This window comes from Rhincodon typus, chromosome 21 (genome assembly GCF_021869965.1).
Source record: "Rhincodon typus isolate 14 chromosome 21, sRhiTyp1.1, whole genome shotgun sequence".
NCBI classification, from domain to species: domain Eukaryota; kingdom Metazoa; phylum Chordata; class Chondrichthyes; order Orectolobiformes; family Rhincodontidae; genus Rhincodon; species Rhincodon typus.
The window spans coordinates 3,373,761-3,400,297 of NC_063352.1; the positions used below are offsets into that span (position 1 = coordinate 3,373,761).

At 38.4% G+C, this 26,537-nt stretch overlaps 1 protein-coding gene across 1 annotated transcript in view; it reads right to left on the reverse strand.

The window, feature by feature from the left end:
* Positions 1-26,537, reverse strand: part of nomo (nodal modulator) — a 67,676-nt gene that overhangs the window by 18,129 nt on the left and 23,010 nt on the right. Inside the window, exons 14-25 of the mRNA XM_048609388.1 lie at positions 24,385-24,516; positions 24,144-24,280; positions 21,314-21,401; positions 19,167-19,230; positions 18,975-19,070; positions 14,853-15,062; positions 12,188-12,270; positions 8,531-8,687; positions 6,380-6,506; positions 4,870-4,983; positions 4,119-4,246; positions 2,294-2,435 (exon numbers count right to left, since the gene is read on the reverse strand). Of these exons, the coding sequence (XP_048465345.1) occupies positions 2,294-2,435; positions 4,119-4,246; positions 4,870-4,983; positions 6,380-6,506; positions 8,531-8,687; positions 12,188-12,270; positions 14,853-15,062; positions 18,975-19,070; positions 19,167-19,230; positions 21,314-21,401; positions 24,144-24,280; positions 24,385-24,516 (1,478 nt within the window). The remainder of the gene's footprint in view (positions 1-2,293; positions 2,436-4,118; positions 4,247-4,869; positions 4,984-6,379; positions 6,507-8,530; positions 8,688-12,187; positions 12,271-14,852; positions 15,063-18,974; positions 19,071-19,166; positions 19,231-21,313; positions 21,402-24,143; positions 24,281-24,384; positions 24,517-26,537) is intronic.

Here is a 26,537-nt window from a genome sequence, read left to right on the forward strand (position 1 = left end):
ATATGCAACTGATTATAATTACATTTTTATTTATTTTACATCATTTATCCTTAAGTTTGGGTTCTTGAATCTGAATGAGTGGCATTGGGTTTTGTGTGTGTCTGAAGGGGGTTAATGATTAACTGGAGAGTATTTCTGTAGCCATGGTATTTTTCTTAAAAACACATTGAGAGAGAAAGGCTTCCTGGACCTCAATGGGATTTTGCTACATTAGGAGAATTTTATGAACAAACAAGGTAAACTGTTGTGTATTAGGCTGCAGTTGGAAGGTCAGGGACTGATCATTTCCCTTTGATTAGGGGAAGCACCTATAGCTTAAAAATATTGAGGCTTTTTTTTTCAGTTTGAGTAGTTCTGTAGGGTTCTACAGATGTAACTGGATGCGTAAAGCAGTTTTTCCTGAGAAAGGGAGAAAATAGTTTAGAATTGTCAAAAATAGGTTACCTTAATGTAAGAAGTTTAATTTAAAAGTTCCAGAGCAGAAGTCATACAGTAATAGCACACAGAAACAGACCCTTCGGTCCAATCAGTCCATGCTGAATATAACCCCAAACTAAACTAGTCCCACCTGCCTGCTCTCAGCCTATATTCCTCCAGACCTTCTTCCTATTCATGTACTTATCCAAATGTCTTTTAAATGCTGTAATTGTGCCCACATCCAGCGCTTCCCCAGGAAGTTCATTCCACATGCGAACTATCCACTGTGTAAAAAATTTGCTCCAATGTCTTTTTTAAAATCTTTCTCCTCTCACCTTAAAAATGTGCCCCCTAGTCTTGAAATCCCCCACCCTAGGGAAAAGACACCTGCCATTAACATTATCTGTACCCCTCATGATTTTATATGCCTGGAAGATTATTTGAAGCTGAGAACATTTAAGCTAAGTTATAATGATGAATCATGAAAGAGGTTATCAGATTTTTGTGACTGGGAATTAAAGCTACAGCTAAATCAGAGAAGATCATTTTCTCTGGTGAATGAGTACTGCAGTGGGATGCTGTTGGGAACAATGGAATTGCATTTTTACTGTGTGTCTGAATCTTTACATGTGTGTTATACATAAATATAGTTTGGTTTCTTCTATTATTTATCTTTTTTGCATAATAAACTTCTGTTTGATTTGTTAAAACCAAATCTGCAGCATGGCATGTTAACATTTCAGTGAGAAAACTTTTTTAATTTCAAAAAAAATCTATCAAACTAGATTATCAGTCTGGTATCCAACATGTCCGGCAGTAACATCAGCTGGTATCACAATGTCAATAACAATGAGAATTTGGAAGCAGGCACAGTCATCATGTACAACAGCGTCTCTACAAAGTAATGCATCTAAAGGTTCATTTTGCCATGAAGATCCTGTGATTCTACTTGACTATTTTTCTAATTCTTTCATGCTAACCACATATGTTTAGCAAGTCTTAGCAGGGAGATAAGAACACTTATGAGGCAAAGTTATGATTCTGAAAAGAATTCAACTGAACATTTTCATATTTTGAAGACAATTTTTGAAGAAATGCATAAGTTGAACTTTTGATTTGCTTATTACTCTTCTGTGTGCTGACATCCATGTAAACTTCGCTATTAGATTTAGCTTTACTGCTTGCCTGTTATCATCTTTTGAAAGGAACAGATGTACAGTAGTGAGACAAAGTAACTTGATTAAAAATGTATTTATTAATTCTCTGCAGATTTTAAGTTTTGAATCATAAATGTCACAGGTTTGTTTCTGGAAATGACTGACAAAACACTATAGTAACCTGAAACCTGAAATTAAAAAAAATTGCTGGAAATGAAGCAGGTTAAGAAAAATATCTGGAAAAAAGTTAAACATCTAATGTGCAAATCTCAAGACCATTTTTTATTTAAGAACTGGAAGAAACTAGCAGTTAACAACTTATTAGCAAGAAGAAAATCTTTTCTGCTTTTCCTTTCTCCACGAACGTTACCTGACCTGTTGTGTTTTTTCAGCATTTTGCGTTTTTAGTTCTTATAGTAACGCCAATTGGCTGTTAATTCAATAAAAAGAGGTAAGGACCCAAACACTAGAGTCCTTCCCAATAGGTCAACATCGTAGGGGTCCATGTGATCATGTCAAGTTCCACAGCAGCTCCCCACACAAAGAACATTCAGAAAGCAGTGATTTACATTACTGTGTTAATTTTGACACACACTAATTTATCATCGTTTCAACACACTATCAAATTAGGCAATACATACTACAAGTGCATGAGAAAGTGCTCTTACATAAATATTTTCATCATTAAGTAAACTCAAGAGTTAATTGTTAACTCTTACCAGTAGACCACGGAGACGAAATTTTCCATCTTCATCAGTCACTGTATCCTCTCCATAAATGCTACAATCATTCTGGCCAACAGCTTCCACGGCAACTCCTTGTTCAGGCTCCCCATTTAAAGAGGATACTGTTCCATAACAGCTTTTAAAAATAAGCAGATGTTTCAGACTTTTATGGTAGTATTTCAGATTACTAGCCACACTGAACTGAATACCATTTTCAGAATGTTTTTATGCATCTCAAAAATTAAGCATCCCATCTCTGCAATTTCTTTTGAATTCTTTATAGAACATTTAATCATCAAATGCAGAGCTTTTTCACATAATCTTGAGCAAAAGTGCACAATATGCAAATCAACACAGCATTTGAACATCTTGCTATAAAAGTCAGGCGTGCAACTGGCTATTTTGTTGGGTTGACTTAAATTAGTTGGTGATGTACTTTGACCAGGTGCTTTATTACTGAAGAGTCTTTTAAATTGCAACAACCAGCAATCAACATAAACATTACAAACATTACTACATGGACAGGAGAGTGATAATTTAATTCAACCCAAAAGTAATCATTTGTTTTGTTTTATTCCTTTATGGGACATGAGTCACAACATTAAGGTGAGCATTACTCATTTCTAATTGCTCTTGGGAAGGTGGTTGTAAGGGCCTTCTTAAACTACTGCAGTTCATCCAGTGTAGATAAGCCCTCAGAGCTTTTAGGAAGACAGTTCCAGGATTGTGACTCTTTTGATATGGAGCCTTTAACACTGTTAAACATCCCAAGGAAGAGTTAGCAATCAGAATCTGACACTGAGCCATATAAAAACCTAACAGGACAAATGTGCAAAAGCTTATGCAAGAAGATAAGTTTTGAACATCTTTAAGGAGGTGAGGTTTAAGGAAAGAAATTCCATAGGTTAAAGCACAGACAGATGAAGAAAAGGCTTTCAACAGGTGTACTTAAAATCTGGGATACACAAGAGGTTCATTTACTTAATCTGTCGCTAAATGGGTTCAGCTTTCAAAGATGAACAGTTCAGAAATTATTTTCTTGTCCTGTTTAAGAGTACTGTAAACCTTTCCCACATGAAAGATATTTCCCCAGGCTTCGACTGAAGATAACTACTCTGCAGTTCATGACAACAGCTCAAAAGTGATTTTCCAGCTCGTCCCCACTGGATAATACTTGACCTCCAGTCTGCACAGCAGAAATCACTGTACACTGTGCAGAGCAGCAGCCTATGGACCTATTAGTTTCTGGTGTTTCACAGGAATATATGGCGTTCACTTCTATTCATACACAACAGAACTCGCCTCTCAGACAAAGCACAGAGTTTCATTCATTTAAAAATGTTCCACTCCAGCTCAGCTCTAGGAAATGCAGGTTGACAATTATTTTTATGGAACATATTTCACGGTTTTAACACATTAGAAGCAATGATTATGGTCAAGTTCAATCGTAAAGCACTAAATAAATTCTGTAATAGATGTATTGTTAGTTTATTGCTTTAAGCTAAATTTCACTATAATCAGTAAGGTAATTCACTTTAACATTACAGACCTTTTGTAGTGAAATTTTATTCTACCCACAGCATTTTATTCTTTTAAATTTTATTCTACAGGAAAATTTGCAATAGTGTGGCACAATGCCAGATTGCATTTATAAATTGTTCCGGTTGTTCCGTATCCCTATTATAAAACACATCCACAAAGGTTTGCTGTACCAGAAACCACACAGCAATTGTTTCTGAAATAATTTGCCTGTCATACAAGAACATGTCCAAAAGCACTTATTCAGATAGAGAATATATTTCTCCCTTCCCTGACAAACCTGTAGGCAGTCCGATAGCCTGTAATCTTGATTTTAAGAGTTTGCCCTTCTTGTATTTCGATCATTTGTGATGCAGGTTCAAAGCGAAATTCCTTCATCATAGGTTTGAAGTAATACTGACCAGGACTCTAAAGATCAACATAGAATACAATTACAATATGCAATTATTTAACATTTGAGTGAATAAACTAAAGAACAGCTGTACACCTTGGCATTTATGTCCAGCACTGATTAGGTTCCATCGTATACGAGCCAAAAGCTGTTACAAATTCATTTGTACAAGTACACGTAAAAGAGAATGGGTGGTAAAGTGCACTAGATGACTTTGTAAAAGAAAAAGAGCAATTCGATTTGTAAGATAATTATTTTCTCTCTTCTAGAATACTAGGCGAAATTAGTCCATATAGACTCAACTCAGCTCTTAATGAACTTCAAGGTCACAGCCAACCACAATTAGACTAGACAGTCAGACCGGCATTGTGTGAGAAGTGCTGAGGTGTACTGACGGACACTCCTCTGAGGCTAGAGAAGGCACACTGGAAATTGCATCAGCGTAATGGGAGCTTCACTGTGCACCTTATCCGTGCTGTATATGTTGTCAAACCTCCTGATGTTGATTCTGACAACACGAGTAAAACAATACACCATTTCCCACCTTCATCAAAATGTTTACACAAAATTTACATAACAATCTCCAACTATATTTAGAATTGAATAACTTCACTTTTTGACAAACTAAATTAAACATTACCAGGTTTGCAAAACTAAGCATGCCATTCTCTTGGGTTAGCAGATTGGAACGGAACTGTCCTCCACTAAGAGACAAAAGAACTCCGGCAAGGGGTTGATCATCTTCAGTTTTTATCTAGTTGTACAAAAATAAATTCTATTTGTATAATTTTAAAAGAGCATTAGAAATAAAATTCACAATTCCAGGAATGCTACTGACTTTACAGTAAGAGTTATAACCATATTACAATTAATCACGAACACAAGTCTTCAACTGATTAATCATATTAGTTCTGGAAGACACACTTCTTTGTTAAATAGGATAACAGAGTCAGTTGGCACTAATCCCCACATGGTCGTCAAATACAGTTTGTCAAAATTAAATACAAAGACAAACAAAATACCTTCACTTTATTTGGATCAGGATGTCCCAGGATGTGCTTCACAACCACAAATCATTTCAGGCTTTACAGTCCCTAAGCAGATACTTCTATTCAATAAAACTGGAGCATCACATGGCTTTAGTACTGATCCAAATAGTGTGTAAGAAAATACATTCCCTAGCTACATGGAGTACTTTAGAATTCAAACGTTTAAAAACTTATGCTAAGTGAGCTCCACTGCTAAACCTAATTCAAGTGATTTTAACTTGAGGTGAATCCTGGAAATTGTAAAATATATTTATGAAGAATGCTAGAAGGAAAATCAGGGCAGCATGGTGGCTCAGTGGTTAGCACTGCTGCCTCACACCACCAGGGACCCAGGTTCGATTCCACTCCCAGGCGACTGTCTGCATGGAGTTTGCATGTTCTCCCCGTGTCTGCATGGGTTTCCTGTGGATGCTCTGGTTTCTTCCCACAGTCTAAAGACGTGTAGGTTAGGTGGATTAGCCATGCTAAATTACCCATAGTGTCCAGTGATATGCAAGCTAGGTGGATTAGACATGGGAAATGCAGGGTTGTGGGGGTGGGGGTGGGCTGTTATTTGGAGGGACAATGTGGACACATTGGGCCAAGTGGCCTGCTTCTACATTGTAGGGATTCTATGATTCTTTGCAATACTGTAAATAACAAAAACTCAGTACTGCTAGAAAAAAAAGTGTTATTTACATGAAAGTCTGTACTAAGTTCCGTGCCACGTGACCCTGACTACCAAACTGCAATAACTAGATACAACAATGTAATTCTATCCTTTATATGGTTCACTTTATTAATAAAGCACTCAAATGATAAGTTTATATGCAGGAGAGTGCCTGCAATATTGGAATGGTGTATTGGTTTGTCATTTCAATTCAACACTCCTCTTCCTTTAATTTTGGCTATTTTTGGTACTACGGGATTGTCACATGTTTTAAACCTGATTACTTAATCTACGTATGGATTTTTCAATGTTAATCGCATTGCCTTTGTGAATGTGTTTATTTATAAGTACAACAACAGATGTGTTACTTAAACAAAAACAAAATAAATCAAAATGAATTCAGTGATGAATTAAAATGTATAATTTGTACACAGCACTTAATATTAAATTACCTCAAAAGTAACTCCTGCCAAAGCAAAAGCTTTAAAATCGCCAACTGTTCCCTTTAATGCAGTCAAAACAAAACCTTCCTTTTGGGCAGTCACAGAATACTCCTGGTCTCTGTGCAATGGTCCAACCCTTGTAAATAAAACAAAAAAAGATGGTTATACTACTTGTGTGAATTCCAATGGTTTAATAATGTACGCAGCTTGAGGAAACAGGAAAGAAACAGTGTTGTTTGAACACCACATAAACTAATTGGATTTTCAAAGCTTCAATCTGGGGGAGGTGGCTTGGTGGTATTACGGCTGGACTGTTAATCCAGAGACCCAGATAATGTTCTGGGGACCTGGGTTCAAACCCCACCACGGCAGATGGTGCAATTTGAAGTCTGGAATTAAGAATCTAATGATAACCATGAACCCACAGTCGAATGTCGGAAAAACCCATCTGATTCACTAATGTCCTTTAGGGAAGGAAACCGCCTTCCTTACCTGGTCTGGCCTACATGTGACTCCAGACCCACAGCAATATGGTTGACTCTGAACTGCCCTCTGGGCAATTAGGGATAGGCAATAAATGCTGCCTGGTCAGCAACGCTCTCATCCCGTGAATGAATGAAGCAAAAAAAAATTTCTTCATTAGTAAAATACTACTTAACACTTGCAGGTCTGACCAAGTAGAATTATGTTGTTTCAGATTTTGTAGCAAACAATGATTAAAACTAATGGCTACCACTTACAGTAGAATTTATTTACTGTTGATATAAAAGCATTACTGAATAAAACTCCCAGGGGTCTGATCTTTGATGCAATATTCCTCTTGTAAAGGTTATTTTTAATTTATGTTGATATAGTTCTTTTAGTATGTTCCTTTATGTACAATGAAGGAGCCTCCCCTGTGAGGCAACAAGCCATAAAATGATCATAAGACATACGAGCAGAAGCAACTCATTCAACCCAGTATGTCTGCCCTGCATTTCAATGAGATCATGGATGATCTGATAATCTTCAATCCACCCAGATTCCTGCCTTTTCCCATACTGATTAAAAATCCATTTCTCTCGTGAATATAATTAATGCCCCAGCCTCCTCAGTTTTAGAAAACCTACAGTGTGGAAGCAGGCCCAATGAGTCCGCACCAACCCTCTGAACAGCATCCCACCCAGACCCATCCCCCTGCTGTTTTCCCTGTGACCTTGCACTTCCCATGACTAACACACCTAATCTACACATCCCTGAACACTACAGGCAATTTCCCATGGACAATCTACCTAACTTGCACATCTTTGGACTGTGGGAGGAAACCCAAGCACCTGGAGGAAACCCACACAGACACGGGGAGAACGTGCAAACTCCACACAGACAGTCGCCCAAGGATGGAATCGAACCCGGGTCCCTGGCGCTGTGAGGCAGCAGTGCTAAGCACTGAGCCACTGTGCCCCACTTTACAAACCGTACATTACATTCTATGTTCTCAGGAAACTGAAGTTTAAGCATGATGAATCTGGGCTTGTTAGGACTACATCTAGGTCCCAAAACTCAGCACCGGTGAATCTGAAATGTCACCATTACCCCAACAGAAAATCCGGGCCTCCAGTTGCAGTAACCATAACAGAATAGGCACTTTCATAAGTTAAATACAATTTCATTTCCTCTTCCACTCACAATTGTATACTTTGTCTTAGACAGTAGGCATTTTTCTAAGCATTAGGCGGAGGCAAGTTTGAACAAAAATAAAAATATTAAACATTATTCTAGCCATAGATTCACACTGCCCCCTTGTGCTTCCACCTGGCATTTTCATCAGTCTCTTTCTAAAAAAAATCTGCTCCAGCAGCTTCCGGTTGAAAACAGTGCCCAACTTTTAGCTTTCTGTGTGTTTAAACTTTGTAAAATTTATTGGAAAATCTGTAACCCTTATCAGATAGGAACATTTATCTGCCAGTGCACAAGTCCAAATGTAAAGGAAATAACTTTGAGCTTCAGTGTCCACAGTATAAAATATACAATGATCAATTTCTGGGGTGCAAGGAACCAGAGCCAGAAATATGCACAGCATAATTTTCTTCACAAACTCAAATTCACAACATGAGGAGGAACCACATAATCTTCAATGCTAATGCACAGACTATGACACAGCACCAAATCTCTTTCACTTACCTGTATGACCCCTCCTCATTAGTGAATACAGTGATCAGTGGTGTTGAGGTTTTCTCAGTGATAATAATTTCAACACCCTCTAAGGCTGGGTGTATCCGTCCTTCCAGAAATAATCCAACTTTTCCCTGAATCTCTATTAGTCTTCCTGGACAACTATCTGTAGCTCAACACAAAAATAAAACAAAGAACTGCAGGTGCTGGAGATGTGAAATGCATTGCCTGAAGAACACTTTAAATGGGTTAACATTGATTGTGGAGTGGCTCTCTGTTGTGCAAAGGCTATTTCAAAGCAACTTAGCAATCAGCAAATGAAAATATTTACCCAGTTTGCACAAAAAAATTCTTTGACATTGACAGTTGGAACAGTGTGTAATTTTTGTTGAGAGAGCCAAGAATACAATTAGTTTTCTCATCTGGGTAATTAAATACTCTGCACATTGAATCAAAAGTTGCAAGATATTTTTAGAAGAGCCGGTAGCATTTAGGTCACCCTAATATTAAAGGAGCTTCATTTAAAATTCTGAGAATTAATCATGTCAAAATCAAGTACTACACACAGATTGAAATTATATGAAACAGTAAACACAATTAGTCAGGTCAAAATGATTACACTAACAACATGAACTGAACATACCCAGAATCTATCAAATATCTTTCTAGATTTCATCCTGAAATGTTTCTACTTAATTGCTCCAATATATATGCAGTGTACAAATCTCAGTACAATATAGAAGATGATTACAACAGCTAATGATTAATACATGATTTACTTCTATGCCAGTAATAAAACAGAATTTTTAACTGCCTAAATCGGATGAATAAAACTGTCACAGACACAACCTCCACAAACAAGGCTCCTCATCAAAAAGGTTGAGAGACTCATTACCAAATGCAAATCTGATACGTAAAACTACTACCTTTTTAGACAAGACTAAAAGTTTACTTTTTCTTCACAAATGTAACCAATGTTGTCCAGTCCCAGTTCAAAGATGTACCAATGCTCCCAACATATCAAAGAGTTGTTTCAGCGCAGGAGGCCATTCAGTCCATCATGTCTGCAGTAGCTCATCAAATGAGCTTTCACTTCATGCCATTCTCCTGCCTCCTTCTTGTAATCCTGCTTATCATTCCCTGTTAACTAACAGTCTAATTCCCTTTGAAAGCCTCAAGTGAACTTGCCAAAACCAAACACTCAGGCATTCCAGATCCCAACCACAAACTGCGTGAAAAAATTTTTCATCATATCACTGTTCATTCTTTGACTAACTACTTTAAAATCTGTGTCCTCTTGTTTCACGTTTCATCATTTTATGTTTGGGAACATTCTTTCCCCCTTTTCTCTGGCCAGACCTCTCATAATCTTGAATGTTTCAACCAGATCTTTCAGCTTTGTGTTCTCCGAGAAACAGTCCCAGTTCTCCATCTATTTTCATATTGGAAATTCTTCACCCTGGAACCATTCGCATAAATGTCTCCTGCATTTGCTCCAATGCCTTCATATCCTTCCTAAAAGGCCGCATCAGAAATGGATGTAATACTCGAGCTGAGGCTGAACTAACATCTTATACAAGTTCAGGATCAACTCCTTGCCTTTCTACTCTGCTAAACCCAATTAAGCAAAGCCCAGAAAACTTCATGCTTTGTTAACTGTTCTCTCAACCTGACCTGCCACCTTTAATGAATTATGCACATATACACTCAGGTCTCTCTGCTCCTGCCCCCTATGCTTTATACTGCATTTCCACGTTCTTCCTTCCAGAATGTATCGCCTCACACTTCTCCATATTGAACTTCATCTGCCACCTGTCCACCCACTCCACCAACTTGTCTATGCCCTCTAGAAGTTCCACACTATTATTCACTATCTACAACAATCATTCTCACAGATTACAATGTTTCCATGTTCTTTTACTGTCCTTGAATTTTGGAATTATGCCTTGCACACCACAGTCTGGACCATTAACGTTCGTCAGTGTTCCAGCACGGATCCCTGGGGAGGCTCCATTACAAATCTGCGCCCCAGACTGAAAAAACAGCCATTAGCCATTATACTCTGTTTCCCATCACTCAGTCAACTTTGCATCCTTGATGTTACTGCTCTTTTTATTCCATGAGCTTTAATTTCTCACAAGTCTGTTGTGTAGCCCTGTATCAAATGCCTTTTGGAAGTCCGTGTACATCAAACCAACAACATTGCCTTCAACAATCCTTTCTGTTATTTCTTCAAAAACCTCCAGCAAGTTGTTCAATATGATTTACCTTTAAGAAATCCATGCTGACTCTCTTTAACCTGAGTTTGTCCACATCACTATTAATTTTGTCACAAATTAATACTTCCAGAGGTTTCCATCCCACAGATGTTAAACTTACTGGTCTAAAATGGCTTGATTTATCCTTACACTTTTCTTTTGAACAAGGACATAACGTCTGCAATTCTCCAGCCCTCTGGCACCAGCTGTGAGTTTAAGCAAAACTGAACTATAAAAGCCAGAGCCTCTTCAATTTCTAATATTACTTCCCTCAGTATCCTTGGACACATCTTATCTGAATTTATGCTTTCTCAACTTTAGTACAGCTGCCCAATCCAATACCTTTGCATCAATTTTAAACCCTTCTAGTGACCCAACTCCTCCTTTCACCACATCCTGGGTACATTCTTTTTCAGATGCTTAAAAATGCAAAACTAGTACAAGACAAGGGGACTGGGTTTTAATTTAATACAAACCTTAACTTTCCAATTAGTTATTTCTCAGCCTTTCATCACTGCCTTGAGTCAGGCTCCTTCTTGTTCCATCAGCACTGAACCTTTTCCCTTTTTAGAACTTCATTCATCTTGAATTTTGTCTTGAATATTACATAGGCCATTTTCAAAATAACATTACAAATGATGAAACATTTTCTAAAAGGTGCATCAGATGAAGTAAATCAGTGTGTCAAAACTAATTCAAGAGTCATTTCCAGTCCATGCACCTTGGCAATTCAACCTGCATGTTCAAGGCATCTAAACTACTTACTGAACTGGACCTGCCACATGAATACTGTGGCTAAAACAGTAGGTCAGAGGCTAGGAATACTGCAGCAAATAACTCACCAAAACCTGCCCACCTTCTACAGCGCACAAGTCAGGAGTGTGAAGGGACACTCCCCACTTGCCTGGATGGGTGCAGCTCCAACAACACTCAAAAGCTTAACACCATTCAGGACTACTTGATTAGCACCACATCCACAAACATCCACTCTTTTTACTACTGACACTCAGAATCAGTAGCATGTACCATCTACTAAAGGCATTGTAGAAATTCACTAAAGCTCCTTAGACAGCACCTTCCAAACCCACAACCTCTACAAAGGCAAGGGCAGCAGATACATGGGAACACCACCCACTGCGAGTTCTCCTCTAAGCCACTCACCATCCTGACTTGGAAATATGTCACTGTTGCTGGGTCAAAATCCTGGATTCCCTCCTCCATAAAAATAGTATGGGTGGGTCACAGACTATCATATTCATGTTAACGCAGGAACCTAATAATTTGAATGCTTTTCATAATTAACATAAGCATTCAAAATTATTCAGTGAATTAAGTGAGTGTAAAACAGTCAAAACTTCTCTATCTTTTAATCTGTAATGTTAAAGCTTCAAACAATGTAAAAGGTTACCCCCAGTAATGACAGCCTCCACTGATGGAGGGTAGAAGAGAAGCTCCTTTGATGAGGGTGTGACTGTAATCTTTTCTCCAGCTCTACCAAAGAAAGCAAAAGAGATTTACAATCAGTAGTGGTATCAATACGGCCACCCATCTACTATGAAAACTTGATGTGACTCTGTGCTGTAAAACTAAATAGCCATACAGACGAAAAGAGAGAAATTATTTTTACAAAATACAAACACTGCAGTGGAAGCAAAATGTGTATCAGATTTTCAAATGTAAAAGCTAAACATGATCAAATTACAAATCTAACTTCCAAATGTGGCTTAAATGTATTTCAAGCCAGGCTGTTCAGGAGGATTAATGTACAACGATAGGGGAATAGTCCAAAAATAAACCCCTGATATGTGAAACAGAAATGAGTGGAGAGCAAATGTCAAGATAAATGCAGAAATGTAACTTCCATTTAGTGCACTTTTGTCGTAATGTTATGGCAAAATGGTCTATAAAATCAGACCTTTATGCAGTTTTCTTAGCACTGAGAGACTAATCAGAATGGCAGTCTCCTTTTCAACCACATAGATTTTATCAAACATATAACAATTGGCAACCTGTAAATTTGCTGCACAAGACTATCACAAAAGCACAGAGCAGGATTAGGAATCAAGAGGGTGACAAGAAAATTGACCATGAAATTTGGTGAATGTGTGGCAGAACGCTTCAAGGCTGCTGCAGCAAGTAAGCCTTTGGTCACAAGGAGAGCATTTATAGACTGTTGACGTTATGAACGCACTTGTTTTGAAGGTAATCCAGAAGGAAAAAATGGTCAATTTTCCAATTCTGAAGGAACTACAAAAATACCTCTTCCTTCTCAGAGCTGAGACTGCTCCTTACAGGTACCCTCCTAGAGCTGAGACTAATGAATGGGAGACATTTTAAAAATTTTGTTACAACCTAATCAGATATTTAACTTAATAAATTAACAAAATTATGCTCATGAATCACACGACAAGCTTCATCAATATTAGTGAAAACTAAAATATTAATATTGAAAACAATACATAGGAACAAGAGTAGGTCATTCAGCCCCTTGAGCCTGTTCCATCACTCATGAGATCATGGCTGATCTGTGGTCTAACTGCAGATACCCACATTTGGCAGTCCAAATCCCTTAATACCTTTGTTAAACAAAACTTTATCTAAGTCAGATTTAAAATTAAAAACTGACCCAGCATCCACTGCCATTTGTGGAAGAGATTCCAAACACCTACCACCGTCCATGTTGTAAGTACTATAAAAATAATTATTGGGTCTCTGTAAACAGCTTTTCTAAAAGTGAAAGCGATCAGGTGACTTTCTTTACCAGTTTGACAATTAAATCTCTTTCTTAGCACTTTAAATAGCTGTATGGCTATGAGTCATTCTAAGATAGTTACCTTTTAAATGGTCTCCTCTAATTCAAGGTAAAATGGAGTAGTGGAGAGGGGCATGTGACTGACTAGCTCTGTCTACTGACTGGCCAATGGAAGCAGGAAGTCAAATCAAGTCCCTTTGAAAAGCTTTCACACATGGATGCACACAGCAAATCAGGTCAAGTCCTATTGAAACTTGACTGGAAAAGGTTTCACACATGGACATACAGGGTAAAGCAGCAGGGTTTGCTACAGACTCAGAAGCCCTCATAATCAGTCAGATTGATGCTGCTAACCCAGGCAGAAGAAAGGGCTGCTGGATTGACTAACCGAACCCAAGTTTAAAGAAACAAGCATTGTGAAAAATTACAGGCCATGGAACCAGCAAAGGGGACTTTACAATGAGGAGTCTATTTGATTATGCTCAAAGGGTTGAGTGAAGAGGACATGGTTTAAAAGTACACTGGAAGATTCACCTGAGTGAAGCAGGGATAATCTAATGATATGTTGGGACAAGTTGGACATTCATTTTAAGACAACATGTCTCTGGAGAGTGTGGTGCAACATTAAACACAGAATGGGGTGATTCATGGTTTTTACTGGTTAGAGGGGAAATACCTGTTCTGTAGTTTATTATATTGACTGGTTATTAAGTAACGTTTAGTCAATGTTGATTTTAGTTTTTGTATTACAATACAAGTCTTAAAACATGTCATTTTGTCATGTGATCCAGAGGAGCTGGGGACTCTGTGTCTGTATTCGATGGAATTTAGAAGAATAAGAGGGACCTCATTGAAACCTACAAAATACAGGAGGCCTGAATAGAGTGGATGTGGAGATAATGTTTCCACTAGGGGAAGAGACTAGGACGCGAGAGTACACCTTACTGTGAAGGAATGACCCTTCGGAACTGAGAAGAGGAGATATTTCTTCAGCTGGAGGACGGTGAATCTGTGGAACTCATTGCCACAAAAGGCTGTGGAAGCCAAGTCACCGAGTGTAGTTAAGACAGAGATCGATAGGTTCTTGATTAATAAGGGGATCAAAGGGGAGAAGGCAGAAGAATGGGGCTGAGAAACACATCAGTCATGGTCGAATGGCAGAACAGACCCAATGGGTCAAATGGCCCGTTATGGGAATTCAAGTCTGTTTAAAACAGTTGGTCCACAGTAACACCAAATAACTTGCTTGCATATTTATGCTTCTTCGCCTCAACAATCATGGATTATTTAGCTTGTTCTAATAGGCATTAATTAGTGTTACCTTGCCCAGTATGAAAATTCATAAAGAAAAGGTCCTTCTAGCTCCTCCACAATTTCCTGGGCAGGAGGCTCTCTCTCCCCTTCCTTTTGGCCCTTCTTCTTGCGCTCTAGTCGACGTGCCTCAATTTCTGCCAGCTGCTGTTCCTGCCGCTGCTCCTGAACTGATTTCAGGGGTCCTAAAACTAAGGCTGGCTCACTATCTATAGAAGACCTAGGGAAGGGAAGAAGTAAGTACAACGAAATCAACACAAACATTAGCAATTATTTCAAATCCACACAGGGTACTCACTGAGTTGCAGCAGACAATAATTAAGCACCTTTCTAATTACATCTCTAATGGCTCTATAGCAAGTGGCATTTCAATACCTGAAGACTGCCGTACTCAACAGTACTTTACATTTAATCAGGAGCAAGTGTGCAGAGCCCTCCAGTCAAGTGAGTAGAGAGTTCCATCCCCTCTTCATCCATTTGACTCAACGATGCCACAGCATCTGGTCTTATCTTTAAGATATACTCTGCAGCATTCATACGCACAAGTCACAATTAGCCGGAGTTAAAAGGCCTGTCATCAGAACAAATGTTAATTCTAAGATGGTGTAGCAGCTTCTTTCATCTTCAGGTAGTGGGCCCAGCATCAGTGCTCGGAACTGGAACAGTTATCTAACATTAACAGGGATAAATTTGGTGCAAAGGGCATGAATAGCACAGAATTCTTAAAATGCATTCAGAAGAACTTTTATTAAAATCTGGTCAGGGACAGACTGGATAAGGAAGGGCAGTATGGATATGTTAAGAGAAGATTGCGTCTGACTAAATCAACTGATTTTCAGAGGAGGTAACAAGGAGCATTGATAAGGTCAGCACGTTTTATATAGTCTACACAGAATTTAACAAGACTTCCGACAGGATTCAACATGGCAGACTGACCAGAAAGTTAAAATCTAAAACCTCACGGGGCCCGAGGGAAAGTGGCCAGTTGGAACCAAAATTGGCTCAACAGCAAGAAATAAAAGGCAATGGCCAACAGGTATTTTTGAGACTGAAAGGCTGATTCTAATGGAATTCCTCAGGACTCAGTAAAGTGTCTCTTTTTTTTTGAAGTATTTAACAACAATTTAGACTTTCATGTAGTTTGCTGATGATTTGAAAATCGGCCATATGGTTAATACTAAGGAAGAAAGCTGCAAACTGAGACAAGATATCAATAGACCAGACAGGTGGGCAGAAATTTGTTTATTTCAATTCATCCATGGGATGAGGGCATCACTGGCCAGGCAGCATTTATTGGCCATTCCTAATTGCCCAGAGGGCAGTTAAGAGTCAACCACATTGCTGTGGGTCTGGAGTTACATGTAGTCCATAGCAGGTGAGGGTGGCAATTTCCTTCCCTAGAAGAACCAAATGGGATTTTCCGACAATTGGCAATGGATTCATTGTCATCATTAGCCTCTTAATTCCAAATTTTTATTGAATTCAAATTCTACCATTTTCCGTGGCAGAAATTGAACTCCGGTTTCCAGAACATTACAAGGGTCTTCTGGATTAACAGCCCAGCGATAATATTACCAGGCCATCACCTCCCCTAGCAATGTAGCAAATGGAATCCAATCCAGCGAAGTCTGTCATTCATTTGAGGAGGTTAAACAATACAACAGAATAGATACACAATAAAGGATAAGATTCTGGTTAAGGAGGTATACAGGGTCATTTACTTTACTGGCTAAGGCACAGAGTATAAGAGCGGAAGGATTATGCTAAAATGAATGCAACATTAGGAAGACCATAGCTGGAGTAGTCCACATTACACAAAGGACCTGATCACACCAGACTGGGTACAGAGGAGATTGATAAGGATGCTGCCAGGAATGAAGAATTTTAGCAATGAGGAAGGATTGGGATTATCTTCTTTGGAGAGTTGTGGGGTAATCTGATTGAGGTGAATAGAGTGATAAGGAACCTAGATAGAGAGGACATGAAGGAATTGCTCCTGTTAGCAGTAAGGTCAATAACAAGGGGCATTAGATTTAAAACAACAACTGGCTGAAAGGTCTGAGGGAAGTTGAGAAATGCTGTTTTTCACCCAAGCAAGGTGTTACTCTGAAACCCACACAAGGTGGAAAGTTAAACTTTCGTCTCATTTCCAAAGAAAATTTGGGCATACACTTGAGGCACAAAGATCCACAGGCCTGTAGAACGTGAAGATCTCGAAGGTGAAATGATGCTGGATAATCCTTTGTCAGACAGCATGACATTATAAATGAAATGGCCCCTGTTGTGCAGCAATTCTCTCTGTTTCAGGGATGCTCCTGGTTGAAATTAACATGTCAATGTTTGAACAATCAGGAGCATTACAATTGAAGATGAAGTCAGCTCCCTTCATCTATACTCACTCTAGTAACGAAACCGACACATTGTTGATCTTGGGGATAGGTCTCATCCCAGACCTTTTCAGTACGGCATGGGCGGACTATCCCTTTCTTAAGAAAAACGGAACTATTCAATACGTACTGGGAGCAGCCACAAACCTAAATGTAATACTGATCTGTCCGTGCATATCTGAAATGCTAATTTCCAATTCTAATAATGCAACACAGTCTGCATTTTGTTAAAAATATCCCACATGAAACTAAATGTGAGCATTCCTGCCAAGCCAAAGCTTTGTGCAGAGTACAAGTCCTGGCAGCCCTTTACCTGGTTTAATAGGATATCACAGCTCACATATGAGCAATGGAAATCATAATATTTTCCATCAGCAATTCTCTCCACAGTGGAAACAGTACAAAGGCTTATCGTTTCCAACAGGGCACAAAGTTGGCTTGATGGGTTGGCACTGGAATGGTGTAAAACCATGGGCTTCCAAGGTTTATAACACTGAAGCCTACAGCAAAACCTTCAAAGCATGATCAGGTTAGCTCCCTAAAATTATACCAAGTTCCTTTCATTATAGAAAATCCTTTTTTAATAAGATATTCAACTGTTAACCCTTGTATAATTAAGTTAATCATCACACCGATACACATAGATATAAACATATCTTAAACCGTTAACACACAACTTGTCTTTCCTCTTTCCTCGACCCCAATTAACCAGCTTTGCTTTTCCAGCATCTTGTAGTTTTATTCCTAAAAACCTACATTTTTAAAAAGAAGTTTCAACAATTCAGTTCTCAGTAAAACATTATGATATTTCTGACATTTCGCTGATAAAGCTCTGGATAATACATTTACAATGTAGACAAAGAAGAACTGCAGAATCTGGAGATCTGAAATAAATAGAAACAGAAATTGCTGAATAAACTCTGGCAGCATCAGTGGGGAGAAAACAGAGTTAACGTTTCAAGTTCAGTGACCTTTCCATCAGAACCATTCTTTGAAACACTGGACTCAAAACATTACTCCGTTTTTTTGGCACTCATTTACAATTCAGAATAGGTTCTATTAATTGCTTCAGATTTTTCTTGACCAATTTGAACATTTACTACCCATCCCAAAATCCGTTCGTGATGGTAGTTATGAACCTTCTCAAGCCAATGTAGTCCTTGCGATGAAGATACTGATACAATGCTGTTTGAATTTTGACTCAGCAGCAATGCAAATTCTCTGCTCCAACAACACAGCAAAAATGTCAAAATGCCAAATGCATACTAAAAGGTAAATGACTATTCCCCCTTTTCAGCCACTGTACTGACTATACACTATACATTTCTCCTCTAAAGTTTAACTTATTTTAATTACTCAGTGTTTATGTATAGTGTCAGCAGGCTCAGAGATCGAGAGTGCACACAGTAATGAGCCAGATATGAAAAAAAGACAGATAGAACAGGGACTGTTACACAATTAGCTGCAATACAAGGACGAAAACATGGACCCAATACTAAAATATCCTTTACATAAAAGTAAAGTATTGTTGATGCAGTAATTCTGAAATAAAGGTAGCAAATGCTGAAGAATCTCAGCAGGTCTGGCAGCATCAGTGGAGAGAGAAACAGTTAATATTTCAAGTCCAAGGACTCTCCTTCAGAACTCAAGCTAAAATATGTGTTATTACTTTCTCAAGATCATTTTTTAAGGCAATAGTAATAGTATCACATAACTTGACTATAGTTGTAATTGGTCACTCTTACCTGATAGTGACTGTTACATCCATCAATTTGTCTGTTACTATAGTACCAAGTGCACGGTGTCGAATCGCTGTTAAGGTTAGAATGGTGGGGGCCGCTCTAACAAACAAATAACAGGACGAAATTTGAGACCTAATGCAACAGCTCATTAATATAATGATGTTGTACAAGAAAGAAAAAGGCTTAAATGCTTACGTGTCATAGATGTAATGCTCATGTTCAAACTGATGACAAGAACGAGGAGTCACTTTATAGGCACCTGATGGAAGAAACAAGCACATTGAGTGATTTAAGCTGCTTGCTTTCTCCTCTTTAGGAAACGTGCATGTTTGACAATGAGTGGAAAATATATGCACTCAGCTGAACAAATCTGCATCTCAATTAATAAGTTGCAAATACAAAAAGGGCTTGCTCAGAACAAACAATAACCAAAAAAATGGGAAGAGAAGGATTTATAGCACATAGTTCAAACATAAAAGCAACAGGTTTTAATAGGACCAAGTAATCACTGGCATTTTGTTTTCATAAATTATCATGAGATTACAATTATTAAATTAAACATATTTCCCAAAACTTCAATGTCATGAGCTGATTCTTGCATTATAATACTCACTATGGACCATTAAACCTGTTTCCAAGAATGACTTTTATAAGTAATTTTCTGGTAAGGTGTACTAGTCTTTTCCACACACCATGTGTGGTTCCTCACTCATCTGCTCTAACAAAACAAGTAAATCTCCAACAATTATTTCTTTAGCATTGCTGAAAAAGACAAATTTTGTTGAAGATTTTCATCTTGAACTCATCACAACAATTTGCACGAGTACCAAAAAGGGGAAACCTAACATTTATATTGTTTGAAAGGATTGGTTGCCAAGTAGACTGCAACTGGTAGAGGTGTTGCCATGGAGAATGTAGCAATTAGTGATGATAGACAGTTAATTGCCAGGTTTGGTTCAATTTCACACTAGACAGGTTGATTCTGATTGGTCTGGTCATTCCCCTGAGAAACTAACCAGCAAGTCACCTACTTTGTTGAGTTAAAATAGACACTGTGTGAGCTCATGTTCTTTCTTTTGCAAAGAATGAAGCAATATGTATGTGGCACACTGCAGCCTGCCTGTCAATCCTAAAATGGTTGTTAGTATAATTCCTCAGAATTACTGCTCTTATCCTAAATGGCCAGCTCTGGAAATTTGCAAAAATTCATCCTTAGCTCCTTTGTACAATACTCTTCAATAAGCTAGTCCAAATGCATCAGCCTCCACATGTATAGAAAAGTTCTGAAGAAGGGTCACCGGACCTGAAACATTAATTCTTTTTTTCTTCATAGATGCTGCCAGACCTGCTGAGCTTTTCCAGCAACTTTGTTTTTGTTCCTGATTTACAGCATCCGCAGTTCTTTCAGTTTTTATAGAACTTTTGGTATTATGTTCAACTCAGCAATCTTAACTTTTTTCTGATTTATTAAGTTTAGTTTGCAACGTTTCTGTGCTGCAAATTATAGTGGTTCACTTTCATAATCTGATCTGTTCAACAATTGTGAAGGAACATAAATTTCTCCAATTGAACACAGGGAAAACTAAGGTTATTATCTGCAGCCCAAAGCCTCACTGTATATTTATGACTGGGCACAGCACTATTTTATACCCAACTGAACCTGTGTCCATAAACCCAGCATCCATTGCCAACACATTTCTGCATTATGTCAACTATCACTTTTACCTTACTTCCATTGATGCTGAAACCCTTTACAATGCCTTCATTTCCACTAGACTCTACTTTTATTCAATACTCTCTTTCCAATGTTTATGTTGCACTCCAATCATCCAATATTCTGAGAACTATGCCCTGATCCACGTTAAGTGCCATAGTCTCAGAAATCAGATGCTCTGTGATCTATTTTTGTTTTAAATAACTATCCGATGCACTGGTGTCCTGTATATTCACTTGCTTTGCCCCATGATTGGTGGTCAGCTTGTACTTTCTTTGGTTCCAGTATCTAATTAGAATCCCTTGCCATTCTACACTGCTTCCATCCATCTCATTAAGCAAAATTTAACCTCTCCTGTTGATCCTTGAAATTCTTCTTCCTCTGTGAAGTGCCTTGGACTATTTTTCTATGTAAAGCACACAATATCGATGCTCATTTTGTTCTAACAGTGTAAATTTTGGGCTATATGCAGCATTAAGGAGTCACAGAGGTCTGCAGCACAGAAAAAAGTCCTTCAGCCCATCAAGTCTGTGCTGGTAGAGTGGAAAGCCTTTGAAAGGCACTTAATTAGCTCTGAGCCAAGAACTAAACAAACAAACAAACAAAGTAAACCACTCAGATTTTGTACCTGGTTTAGAAAGACAAAATCTATTCACGCCTTTTGTAAGATTATATACACCAACATTTTCTGGGCCACTTCCATCCTGGTAAAATTCCTGAATGGTGACAGAAAGGAACATCTATTTTTAAATATACGATTGAAGACAATGTGATGTACTGCCTCTAATCCACACACGTTATAGCAAAGGCAAAATCAATCTAATGCAGTGCCTCAGAAGTGACATTCTCACATATTTAAAATCAGACATACTCCCAATGACTACCATTAAATATATACACTAGAGACTTATGAAACACCTCTCATTGCTTTGCTGTTCTTTCAAATTAATATATTTTAATGGAATGCAAAGGATGAGGAACATACCATAATTAATAAATTAACAATGAGGTACTAGTCTGGTGTTAATCTGCTTGTCTAAAATAAAACATTTGAGATTTTATTCAAGAAGTTAGGAATTAAACCAAAAACAGTGTCTTTGCAAACGTATTGAAGCAGTTTTGTAAAAACCTTCCTCAGAGGATAATGCAAATGATATTCTAAACAAAAAAGGAAATTCAACAGAAACTCATGAGAAAAGAAATAGAATGACTTACAAAGTGCTTGAAACTAGATGCTTATGTGTGTGTGTCCATACAGATGAGTGTTTCCTACTTTATTTTCAAAAATGGTTCACCAAATTACAGAATATAATGCAGGACAAAGTTAATTTAACACCTTGACAAATGCATGCTCATTTAAAAAATTGCCACAAGAATTTAATTTTGATATTGTAGCAAAAAAAAGTGTTCATGAGGGTAGTGCAGTTAATGTAGTCTGCAGGGACTTCCGAAAAGCTTTTAACAAACTTCCATATAATTGGATTTTTTTGCAAAGTTTGCATTCATGGAATTAAAAGAGACAGCAGTAGATTTAATACAAAGTGACAGGAAACAGATAGCAGTGAATAGCTGGAGGCAGAACAGAGAAGGCCTGTTCCTGTGCTGGACTGTTTTATGTCCTATGTTACTAGGCTGATAGCATGTACAGAGGGACTGTCTTATGAGGACAGGTTGAGTAAATTAGACTCGTAATCATTGGAAGATAGAAAAATGAGCAGTGACCTTTTTGAAACACACAAGATTCCTAGTGTACTTAACAGGCTAGGTGCAGAAAGGATGCTTCCCCTTCTGGGAGAGTGTAGGAATTCAGCACGCAATCTCAGAATAAGGGGTCACACTTTTAAGACAGAGATGAGGAGGAATTTCTTCTCTCAGAGGGTAGTGACTCTGTGAAAATCTTTACCACACAGGGTTGTAGAGATTGGGTCATTAAGTGCAGTCAAGGCTGAAAAAGACAGATTTTTTAATCAGTAAGGGAATGAAGGGCTAAGGGGAAAAGGCAAGAAAGTGGAGTTGAGGATTATCAGATCAGACATGATCTCGTTGAACGGCAGAGCAGCCTCGAGGGGCTGAATGACCTACTTTTGCTCCTATGCTTTACGATCAGTTGATTTTTAAATTGGCAGCGAGTAAACGGAGGGACTCCCCTGGGATCAGGGTTAAGACCCCTACTTTCCTAACATATTTTAATGGCCTAGACATTGCAGTACAGGGCACTATTTCACAATCTGTAGACAACGCAAAACTTGGAAGCATTGTGAACTATGGGCTGGATGGTGAAAGACTTCAAAAAGAAGTCAAAAAACTCAGGTGAAATTGGTGGACAACTGGCAGATGGAATTTAAGCAATGAAGTGCGAAGCAAGTAATTTTGATAGGAAGGACAAGAAGAAACATAAAATGCAGGATACTATTCTAAAGTAGGCGCAGGAGCAGAGGAACCTGGGTGTATTGATGGATAATTCATTGAAGCTGGTAGGACAGGCTGTTAAGATGGCATACAGGATCCTGAGCTTTATAAAGAGGGGCATACAGTGTAAAAACAAGGACTTTATCAAACTTGTACAAAACACTGGTGCAGCTTCAACTGGAAGACTGTCTCCAACTTTGGGCAACAGATTTTAGGGAGGACAGGAAGACATTAGAAAAGGTGCAAAAATGATTCACAAGAACAGTTCCAGAGATGAGGAACTTCAGCCAAATGGACGGAGAAACTGAGATTAGTCACTTTGAAAAATAGAAGATGAAGAGGAGATCTGATAAAGGTGTCCAAAATTATGAGCTCACTGGACAGAGTAGACAGGGAGCAATTGTTCCCATTACGACCGAGTTGCTCACTCGTGTCCTTATTTTGTATGTTTGTACCTATGTCCATATACTTGGAAAATCAAGAACCAGAGGATACTGATATAAAGGGATTGGCAAAATAAGTAATGGCCATATGAGTGTGGTTAGGATGTAGAATGCACTACCTGTAGGTGTGGAAGAGGCAGGGTCAATCTGGCCTTTTAAAAACTGTGGCTACAGTGGAAAAGACAGGAGATTGGCACCAAGCAATTGCCATTGCAGATGGCTAGTATGGACACAATGGGTCAAATGGCCCCTTCAACACAGTAACCATTCTGTAATTCCAAGATACATAAATACAATTGCTTTGTTTTTTCTACTGATTCACGAGCTTTGAGAATCATATGCGAGACTAGCATTTATTGCCCATTCCTAATTGCATTTGAGATCACAAACATAAGAGAATAGCCAAGAGTGAGCAACATCTATAAGCTGAATGGTACTCAGGGGGAACAGGACACATTCTACAATCATAATAATTAAAAAGATGGAATGTACATAATTATTATGCAAAAGTCTTTCATAAAAATAACAGCAGTTCTATTGTATAGGTATATAGCACGGAGGCAAGCCTTTCCCAAAAATGACCATCCTTTGCATTACATTTCTTACCAATGTGATTGCGTGTGAGAGTGAGCATCGGAGCATGTAACCTGTCTGTCTAAATTCTATCCCAGTCAAATCTTGATCCACAACCTCCAGCTCAAATGATCGATTTTTCCAGCACCATTCTTCATGGATAATGTTCACTATAAAAACCAACAACATTTTCAATCAGCTTCATTTGATTAAACCTGATGCTCATTAACATCCATAAAGAAATAATAGCATATCAAAAGAATGAAATTATTACCCTTGTATTTGCCAGGCAAAATATTATTAAAAGTGAATGATGCCGAGTCTGCACCTCCAGAGAGCTGCATGCTTTGTTTGTCACTATGACGACTCAAAGGTTGAAGGGTCACAGCAAGATCGTTGCAGGAATCTTAATAAAGAAAACAGTGAGAGGCCAGCTCATAAAAAAAATGACGAAAAGCATAAAACAAAACCTTGACACCCAATGCTGAAACCATTCAGCTAATCCATTTCAAAAGTGTAACTTTTTTTTCCTGGTCATTAACAGAAACATAGATTCAACACAAACGCAAAAATACTACAGCTTCCAAACTGCAACAACTAACACTGGAGTATATCTGAACAATCAAGACCTGGACACCAAGGACAACTGTAAGATTCTACACAAGTTCATCATCCGTCACTCTTCACCATGGACACTGAACAGTGATTCTGCTCACCACACCAATACAGCACTTTATAAATGTTTGACCACCTGCTGTAACGGAGAACTATAATAATGTTTTAAACATTTACAAAACCATGCATCACTTGTTTACACACAGAAATCCTTTAAGGAAAAACAAGTGAAACAAAGCTGTACGATTTAAGATAGAAATATGAAATTACAGCAACTCCCATTGCTTGTCAGGCTACTGTACAGTTCCATATGGTCAGTCTGCCCTTGTTTAGAATTTTACGCCATGTGGTTAAGTGGTAAAATTAGAGAATTTGTAAATATTTTCTAGATTTTAAAGCATTACATTTTCTCTGTTGTAGAGGGGTAGCAACGCATAGCTGTGATGTGGAGACAGAGAAAAATAAAAGCAACATTCCGAGCCAAATACAACTCTTCTTTGGATCTGACATAACAAGGTGTAGAGCTGGATGAACACAGCAGGTCAAGCAGCATCAGAGGAACAGGAAAGCTGACGTTTCAGGTCTAGACCCTTCTTCAGAAAGAAGGGTCTTTTCTGAAGAAGGGTCTAGGCCCGAAACGGCAGCTTTCCTGCTCCTCTGATGCTGCTTGGCCTGCTGTGTTCATCCAGCTCTACATCTTGTTATCTCAGATTCTCCAGCATCTGCAGTTCCTACTATCTCTTCTTTGGAACTGTTCTGCAGAATTTGAAGAATCACACTGAACCAAAACATCAACTTTGTTTCTCTTTCCACAGATGCTACCAGACCTGCTGTATTTTTCCAGCAGCTTGTTTACATTTCAGATTTGCAGCATCCAAAGTATTTTATTCTGTCAATGGTTCTGCATGGTTCACAGCTTTGTACCTATCCCTCTGCAATTCTTAAATTTGGGAATTTGATTTTAGTCTGTTAAACAATAAAGATACAAGAAAAACAAAGATGAAACCACTAAGATATACAAGGTGTAGAGCTGGATGAACACAGCAGGCCAAGCAGCATCACAGGAGCAGGAAGGCTGACGTTTTGGGCCTAGATGGCAGAAAGTGTTAGTGCTAGTGACTGGCATGATAAAGATTCATTATGCCCATGCCCTCACTTGCACTGAGTCTTGGTGGCCCCCTTTTATATCTCCTTGTGTGATGTGGTGTCAGGTTTTGCTTCGGCATATTTTATGTGTTTATATTTACATTTAACATCACAGTGTTGCAATTTAGTTTTGTTTAGTACTTCTTGGCTAAAGTTGTCAAACCTAAACAAAAATTCCCACTTCAATTTGTTGTTGTTTTCCAGGTAATGAAGATGATGTCAATCAACATCAGAACAACACCCACCACGTAAAGTTATCACAAGGTAATCTCAATAAGTAAACACATATAGCACCCAATTAGTACCAAGGTTAAGTGTTTTCTAGTGAACTTGTTCAGAGATGTTACATGTCTCTGGAGCAGGTGGGATTTGAATCTGGGTCACCTGGCTCAGAGGCAGGGACACTACCACTGCACTCCTTGGTACCAGGCTAAATGAATTAGGTTCTCCTCATTACCAAGTGTGATTGAACAGTTTTCTGAGATGGCAGCATCTATGTTTAGGAAAAACATTAATTTTATCATAAGTTAACTTAAGAGAACAACACATCAATTTAAGAAAACAGCAATCAGCATTCTCCCACAGTTTGAGATAACAAGGTATAGAGCTGGATGAACACAGCAGGCCAAGCAGCATCAGAGGAGCAGGAAAGCTGACGTTTTGGGC